A 9,244-nucleotide genomic window follows, 5' to 3' on the forward strand; every position below is an offset into this window, starting at 1 on the left:
TTAAGAAGACTCTTGTAAATAAGTGTATTTATGTGTTTATATAATAAGTAGTCGTAGACTCCACTGATCAGGGCCTTAGTGACAATTAATTCGAGTAGATTTTCCAAGTTTAGCATTTTCTTGTTGAATCTTTGAAGATAAGCTCTAGTGTTTTCATCTTCTCATTACGTGATCAAAAAGAGCTTAATCATGTTGTTTTTTTAGTTGGAATGCTAGTGCTAAAATAAAAGGTGAGCTTCACACAAAGATCGTGAAGGTCAAGGATAAAGCTAGGTTCAAGGTTGTGTTGTACCCTAACAGATACACAAAAGATTGTGGAGAGAGTTTTACACATGACATCACTTTTTTATGTTATGAGTTCTAAGATGTTCCTAGTTTTTTATATATGCTATATGGGATTGTGATTGTCTAAATTGGCCTTTATGAAGATAAATTTTTTGGAGAAATGAGTGTTTAATACTTTATAACAAAGTAGTGAGTCTCTCACCTTATGGGAATGTGTTTATTTTTAGAAGCTGATCTCATATCACGTCTAGGTCTTTTTCATCAAGGAGTATATGAGTGGAAGTTAGAGAAGGGTTTATAAAGATAGTAAAGCTTGTGGCTAGGATATATGGAGGAGTGCTTTTCATAGCAAGAATGATTTCTTCACAAAGTTAGAGTATCATGCATATTTTGCATGTCATTTAGCCTTGTTCCTTCATGGAACTGGGCTTGTTTTGTGCATTTGGTGCACATAATAAAGTTATGTGTTGACTTTCTTATTTATCAAACGGAAAAGTATGAAGATGTCTTTGTATGGATAAAACAATTTTTTTAGAGAGTTGTTGGAGACATAGAGGAAGTAGGGTCCTAGTGGTAGAGAGATCACTTACTCTCCCTTGACTTAGAATTTTGTTATCCATGAAAACTATTTTTAGTGAGGATTGAAAGGAAAAAACTAGCTTTTTGTTATGTTCCAAAAAAACAACGCCACTAATAAAATCGTGAAAGAACTTCACAAAAAAATTAGGCTTTGTTGGATTGGTTAACAGGTGGTTGTTTGATTTGCTTAAAAAATTTTAGTCTCATGAGGAACAATGAACTCTTTGATAGTTAAGTCAATATGTGCATGTAGATGAAAAAAAAATAAACAATAAGAGAAAAAATAAAGTAAAAGTTAAGGAGTGCATATTTGGCATAGAAATTATATGTTTGTTTGGTCTGGCTTTCAATGGTTAGGCTTGGCTTTTATGGTCTTTGACTGGCCTCAGCTAAGACTTGTCTTGCTAGAGATTGCTCTCTAATTTGTAGGCCTAGTTGTGCTCTCTTTATATGGTAATGACTAGAATTGACCTCCTTACATGAGTTAGTAGGTGTATTTTATGCATCCAGGCATTAGAGTTTCTTCATCGAGAATGAGACATATCATTAGTGAAAAATTGATGATTTGTGAGTGTTATCCATGATAGGAAAAAATCACTAGCTAGCCATGATTGTTGTTGTTCCAAGAATGCTATTGGTAAAAACTATTGATGATGGTTTGTCATTGGCATATAAAATGACACCCTACTTTATATAGAAAAATCATATGTGCATGAAAAGTTTGTGCGGGCAGTTCATGAGAAACAAAGAAAATGCATTGAAGAGTGTGCTGGGTAGGATTGGTTAGACCATGTTAACACCAGGTCTAGGATGAGTTTTCTATTGAAAATCTTAGTCATTTAAGCTATTATAAATATTTTTTAAGAATGTTTTTTTAGTGGACCATTAATAAGAACTAATTGAGGAGGAGAAATCATTCTTCCCCTCCTCATAAAGTATTGTTCGTTGGAACAATACTTTTTTTTTAAAATTTTATCTTTTAACGTTAGATTTATTAGATATTGATCTTCATAATTTATTTTGGTTTGTTTTTTATGATACTATCACAGTCTCATGAACCGAGTCATGAGTTTTGCGGGTAAACTCGGTTAACATACGTTTTTTAGGTTTTTTTTTAGTAATTGATTTTTTTTTCAATTTCACCATTCACCATTTAGGTTGATTGAGAATTAATCTTCATAATTTATTTTAGTTTGCTTTCTATGAGGTGATCTCAGTCTTATGATTTGAGTCAAGGGTTTGGTTGGTTAAACATGTTTGACTTGCGTATTTTATTTTTTTATTTTTTTTTAATTTTATTTTTTAATGTTGAATTGATTATGAATAATTTTTATAATTATTTTGATTTGCTCTTAATGGTAGGAAAACATTTGTGAAGACAAATATATCTAATTTCATTTTGGTTTATAATTTTCAAACTAAAAGTACTCGGATGAAATATAACAAGCTAAAAAGAAAAATACCAGCTGACGTTTGCAAAACATAAGCCTGATATAAGCCGGTAGCAAAATCTGACCTTTTGTGATGTGATGATTTACATGTTTTCTTACCACAATAAGCCTGATGTAAGCCTGAGTCATGGTCGAACTTTGGAAGTTCGGTGGGGAGGCAAACACAGTGCTTGAAGAGGATTTGAAATTGAAGCAGGCAGGCACTAGCATGCCATCCGACAGGACTTGACGTTCCTGGACCCGCATGATTGGGAGATTGGTTTGGTATATAATTTATAAATGTGACTTATCAATTGAAGGGGAGAGGGTAACCAGAAAAAAATAAAAAAAAAGTAAAAAAAATAATAATAATTGAAGAGGAGAGGAAACCGAGTGGTGGGTCCTATCGGGTGTAGAAAATTATATGCAAAATGATCCTGAAGATCGAAGATATGATGGGTTTAAAATCTGTGTAGATAATGGAAAAGGATTGCAGATACGGCTCTTGCATTTTTCACGACTAATTTGAACATGACAGTACTGTGTCTATCTTAATTAAGCCTCGCCAATTCTATCATTATTAAGAATCGCTGCACAGATTTGAAGTAATTCTTGTAGTATATAAAGAATTAATGGACAGACTCGGAGAGACGGGAGATGAGTGCACGCAATGTGAAGTGGATTATATAAAGAATTGTGCCTTGTTGATGACACCAGTTTCGATTCACTTTTCTTGAATGATATATCATTCTCGACATTATAAATAAATTTCTTCGGAATGATATCAAATGATATTAAAAAAAAAAAAAACCTGAATCTTGTGATGATTTTAATATTGAAGTTACATTGTGATTTCCCTCACAACTCACAAATCTATAAATAATTATTTTTTTAAAAAATATTAATTTTATACTCAAATTTTTTTTTTATAATTAAGCTCTTTTGAGCCCGAATATAGTCAATCACATCTTATTTTTTTAAGATAATGAAATCAAAATAGAGAAAAACAAAGTGAAAAATAAAAAGAAAATAGGTTGCGATTTTGAATTTCTTCCAAAAAATTAGTTAATAAGTGGATGCCCTTTTAGTCGTCAGAAATTCTATTCTAATATCAAACTTTATTTTTTTAATTTTTTAATTTTTTTATGTGAAATGGGAGAGAGACACTTATTGGAATCTGGTATAAATAGAGAGTCATTGTTGACACCTATTCCAACCACGAAAATAATTGAAATTGATGTCAATGAAATTCATTCGATAAATAGAGTTTTACAGTGGTTGTTTGAAGTCTTCATATTTCCTAAAAAACTAAATTTAAGTCAACAATGAGAAATTTTATTCGGGTTGTTTTTGTGATTTGATTGTTTTTGGTTTTTAGGTTGATATGTTGGACTGTAGATGTTTTAAGAGTGTTTTTCGGGTTAAAATGAATTTTTTTTGGTAAAAAACTTATAGGTTTAATTTTCCAGCTACCACAATAGTAGTTAAATTTTGAATTAGCAAATGACACGTTGTTTGCCACAACGAGTGACTTGTCATCTTTTTTTTTTTAAATAATGCAAACGACCTTTAAATAAGAAAAAAGAATTACAGGTCAGACACGCAAGCCTGACCTTAAAGGTTCACACACATGGACTCTTCCTTTCACGAGCCCAGGGCGCCAAGCCACGGGTCCATGTTATTGTGTTGCTTTTTAGCCTTTTTTGGTTTTGGTTTTTTAGTATATTTAGGTTAGCTGTAGATTTATATATAAAAATATATACTGAACTCGATTGAGTTCATGACTTAGATCGTAAGTTCGAAGCCACAACATCTAGACTATTAATTTTTTGTTTTTTAATTTAAAAAATATATAATTTTATTTTTTATTATCGATAATCTATTTTTTTATTTAACTTAAAAAAAATCAATTGGACCATTTGTTATCAATAATATGCTTTTGCTATTCCCACACACCTATCATGTTTTTTCTTAAAAAAAAATATTTCATATAAAACAATTATCATGCGCTTTATTGTAATATAAATTTATTAAATAAAAAATAATCTATGTGATAAATGTTTTTATTGAATATAATGACATATAAATTGTATCACGAGATTAGATGATTGACTTGAATTCACATGTTATTTTTTAAAAAAATTGAGTTTTGTTTTTTTTTTATCATTTTCATCTTTAAATATTAAATTAGTTGTTATTTTTTTAAAAAAATTGAGTTTTGGTATTTTACCATTTTTATTTTTAAATATTAAATTAGTTTGAGATTAAATCTTTTAATTTAATTTATTTTGCATGATAACTCAGATTAATCTTGATACTTCCAATACGTTTCCATCTTTAACATACAATTGATTTTAAATTCGTAAACATGCAATTGATTTTAAATTTATAGTTAAAATTTATTTTTTCACGAGACCCGTTGACAACACCTAAATTTTTTATGGTATTTGAATTATTTTTTTTACTTGGACGCTTTTTTCTACCGTCCCTTCCATTTGTTCTCTCTTCGAAAAAACTTCTTCTGGCGCGGAGAAAACGAGAATCGCTTGAATCCTTCAACGCACCATATATACATCTACTCAATATTCGTTTGACTGTATCATGCTATGACCCAAACTAAGAGACAAGAAGACGAGGAAAATCCAAAGAATGAGAAGACACAAACACTTCCTCATTTGGAAGCAGCTTCTTTTCTTTCCTTTCATTGATCAAAATAGAACTTCTTTTACAAGCTTTATTTGAATGTTGCAAATTAAAACGTAAAGAAAGAAAGAGATACAATGAGAAAGACACATCTCCACATAAATCAAATGAAATTGGAGTCTTTGTAAACATATTCAGCAAGTAAAAAATCCGATCTCTCCCATTTTTATCTCTTCATTATTCTCTCTCTTTTTTTTTTCAATTTTATATAAAAAGTAAAAAAAAAAAAAAAACTAGGAAAAAAACATGCAAATCCACCTGCTGTCACCTTCTCCAACATGGCCCTAATTATTTATAGAATACACAGATTGAGGAAACTCCCTCCATTTATATTCCTTACCTTTTCTTTCCCCTTCCTTAAAATGGACAGACCACGCGCTTTCTCGGGACGGCAACGAGTCGAGTTGCTCTTGGCGCAGTGAGTCCAAACATATCAGTCATGTCGAGTTCACTTGGTTTCATGCCATCAGGCAACTCCCAAGTAAAACAATGAAGCAAATGAGCAACAGCCAAATCAAGGGCGTATAACCCCAGTTGCATGCCAGGGCAAGACCTCCGACCTGACCCGAACGGAATAAATTCGAAGTGATTCCCTTTGAAATCAGGCACCCCTGGTTCCAAAAACCTCGAAGGCTTAAAAGAATCAGGATCTTCCCATGAATTCTTGTCTCTGCCAATAGCATAAGCATTGATCATGACCCTTGTCTTTTTTGGAACGTAATAACCAGCAACCTCAGCATCTTCAGATGTTTCGTGTAAGAGAAGTGGGATTGGTGGGTGAAGTCTTAAGGTTTCTTTAAGCGTGCATTTGAAGAATGTTAGTTTATCAAAATCACTTTCCTCCACGCGCCGCTCTAAACCAACCACGTCGGCGAGCTCTTGCTGGACTCTTTTTATATCTTCTGGACTCTTCAATAGCTCTGCCATGGCCCACTCTATAGCCGACGCCACTGTCTCCGTCCCACCAAACATCACATCCTGCCATAAATGCATACACAAAGTTGATCCCATAGATTAATAAGTAACAAGCGGCGGGTTATAAATTGTTTTCAATAAAATATAGAGAACGGATGTTGATTCAATATTTTTTTTTTTAAATATTGAATAATAAAAATTGAATGGGAAAAAAACTTCAACAAAAATGTTAAGGAAAAAATTAAAAAATTAAAAAATAAAGATTAAAATTAAAAATTAAATATATAAAAAATTATAATTGAAGAATTAAATTGAAAAAAATAAAAAAAATTTAAATAAAAAATGAACGAAATGAGAAATTAATAGAATGAGAAATGAAATTAAAAAGTAAAAAATAAATAGAACAATAATGTAAATTAACTGTTAAGTGAGAAAAAAAAAGAAAAGAAAAATTAAATGATTATTGGTGACAATCCGACTATCGTAAGCTACCACGGGTCATTCTAAATGGAAAAGAACATGACGACATATCTAAGGAAACGATAGACGACCAATTACGTCTATTGGATGGTGTCACATGCGCTGCATAAATAAATAGGACGGAATGCCATCCAAGTGTGCTGAGCACGCTCCTGTAACTTTATACATTAAAAAATTCAAAATAAATTTGAAAATATTAAAATGTCCTCCATGATCCTGACAATTACGCAAAATATCTATACAAAAGTATAAAAATACCCCCAAATACTAAGCTTATGTTTTGTCTCTTCTAAGGTTTAAGATGTATTTGTACTGTACAGTAAAACCTCCAAACACTCTTATCCAGCAACACAATAATGTTTTTTATTCTAGAAAAAAATTCATATTTTTATTATCAAGAAACTTATGCAAAGTCAATAAAACTCTTGATGAACAATTTTATATTTTATTAATTTTGAAAGTAAAAAAAATATTTTTATTATAAAAAAAATAGAAAAAAACATCACCACCTGCTTAATATTTTTGAACAAAAAAAATAATTTTATTATAGCCAAGATAACTAATCGTAAAGCATCCGCACCATTTAGTGTTTATGTAATTCTTTCAATTTCGTGTACCCACAGTTTAAATGAAAGCATGTGTACAATGTGTGCACGTTATTAATTTCTTTGTTTTATACAAATCGAAAAGGGAAGTTGGATTCCAATACAATATCGTGACAATAAAGTTAAGAAAAAAGTACGAAGTGATTGCTAAAGAATAAAGTTCTCAAAACGTGTGTGTGTGTATCTCAATATAAAATATTAATTAGGTAACGTTATGGTAGAGAAGGGATAATAGAACTTACCATGATGATGGCTTTGATGTTGTCTCTAGTAAGTTTGATGGCGTTTTGTAAATCATCTGATTCGTTTACTTTTGTCTCTTCACTGTAAAAGGTTAGCATGTCATCAACCATATCGGTTTCAGCCTCTTCAGAGTAGTTATTCTGTTTTCTTTTTTGGATATGATCATCGATGATATGGTCGATGAATTTATCAAGTGCTTTTCGAGCCTTGACAAGTCTAGCGGTGAGCCCTTGGGGGTCAATCCAACCAAGCCAAGGAATGAAATCCGAAATGTTGAATGCTCCAAAAAGCTTGGAGAACTCCTGCAAAATCTTGATGAACTCATCTTGTCCTTCATTTTTGGCCCCAAAAGCTGCTCTATAAGTGATATTCATGGTCAGTGTAAATATCAATTCTCCAACGTTCACAGGCTTGCCTATATTGGATTCAACTGTCTTAACCATTGAGTCCACCTCGTCTCTCACAGACTCCCATGATTCAGCCCTTTTCCGGCTAAATAGCTTCATGACGCAGAGCTTACGCATCTGGCGCCAGAACGGACCATAGTGGGCAAAGGCCATATCGGCACGATCATAGGTTAAGTAGCTTATGGCTATGTTGGCTGGTCTATTGGAGAAAATGTTATCCTGGACTTGCAAAACTTGGCGAGCTACTTCAGGAGATGAAACAGCTACCATATGCAAGTACCCCATACGCATATGAAATAGCCCACCATATTGTTTAGCTAGTTTAGCTAAGCCACGGTGAGTTAATTGGTCCATCAGATGCATGCTACCAATAAGTGGAAACCCTTTAGGCCCTGGTGGATATGGTGATCTCCGGCGAAGGCGAGAGATTAGACCTAAGAAGAAAATTGAAGAGATAATGATCAAGAAGAAAGACATGGGTAAAGTTTGCAAAGATTGGAGAAGAGAATCCATGGATGCAGATTTTTGTGTTTGTGTCTATGGTATGTATTGTATTGTGTGCATCACAGTACACACCACTGATTAATTGCAACTTTCAGATGTTGCTAAGCTGAGAAAGATATTACGGGGCTTTATATACAGGTTTTTCGTGACCTCCCCCACCCCCTCCCTCCCTCTTTATATATATATATATATATATATATATATATATATATATATATATATATATATATATATATATATATATATATATTATTTTGGAAGGTTTCGTATCCAATTCGTAAAACATTGGTTTCCTAATTCAATGTCTTGAGAAAAGTTGAAAAATAAGAGTAGACTTTCATAAACAAGTACACACTGGGAACGCATACGTACCAAAATCTGGATGGAGAACAATATTTAAGAACATTAATTTTCATAGTTTTTTTTTTGTGGTTAAAAAATATTTTTGTATTTTTATATTTTAAATTATTTTAATGTATTGATATTAAAAATATATTTTTAAAAATAAAAAATATATTATTTTAATATATTTTAAAATAAAATATATTTTGATCAAGAACAAAATATGTTATGTCTGTGTAATATCTTGAAATAACTCAGTTAATTACTATGGTAAGATATACCATTCAATATATTTGAAACAACTTCGATCAGTAGTCCAGAGTTCTGACCCGAACATTTTTGTTATGTCGTCTGTCTATATATATATATATATATATATATATATATATATATATATATATATATATCTTTTTTGATTGAATTACGTTTTCTAGATATAAAGTTGTCTAAAGAAAACCCTAAACAAGAGCACGTACGTTGATACAGATTTTATGTTGTCAAAACGAGGACAATTAATGTTTTAAGTTACATGTCAATATTTATTCAAGGTCTACTTTATTATATTATAAATACGAAAGGGTTCACTGAATCAATAGGGCAGAAGTACTATGCAATAAAAAGCAACCCAAAAATAGAGTGACAGACCATATTTTGTTTCAATCAACAACTTATTATATATAGAATTAACTCCTTTCTAATTAACCTAAACATTTATGTAAAACTTAAGGGTTGACTTCATTTCACGGCATAT

At 31.4% G+C, this 9,244-nt stretch overlaps 1 protein-coding gene across 1 annotated transcript; it reads right to left on the bottom strand.

Moving 5' to 3' along the window:
* Nucleotides 1-4,935: 4,935 nt before the first annotated feature.
* LOC18099227 (cytochrome P450 84A1) lies at nucleotides 4,936-8,314 on the bottom strand. The gene is made up of 2 exons (XM_006383079.3): nucleotides 7,240-8,314; nucleotides 4,936-5,975 (listed from the first exon to the last, which is right to left on the bottom strand). The coding sequence occupies exons 1-2, from the start codon at nucleotides 8,158-8,160 to the stop codon at nucleotides 5,355-5,357; spliced, it is 1,542 nt and encodes a 513-aa protein (XP_006383141.2). The 5' UTR covers nucleotides 8,161-8,314; the 3' UTR covers nucleotides 4,936-5,354.
* Between the last annotated feature and the right edge of the window lie 930 nt (nucleotides 8,315-9,244).

The sequence above is a fragment of the Populus trichocarpa genome, chromosome 5 (genome assembly GCF_000002775.5).
Source record: "Populus trichocarpa isolate Nisqually-1 chromosome 5, P.trichocarpa_v4.1, whole genome shotgun sequence".
NCBI lineage: Eukaryota > Viridiplantae > Streptophyta > Magnoliopsida > Malpighiales > Salicaceae > Populus > Populus trichocarpa.

Coding starts and splice junctions, on each gene's coding strand:
- LOC18099227 (XM_006383079.3), bottom strand. CDS start 8,160: ATGGATTCTCTTCTCCAATCTTTGCAAACTTTACCCATGTCTTTCTTC. Junction 5,976..7,239: donor ACATCAAAGCCATCATCATG/GTAAGTTCTATT, acceptor CATTTATGGCAG/GATGTGATGTTTGGTGGGAC.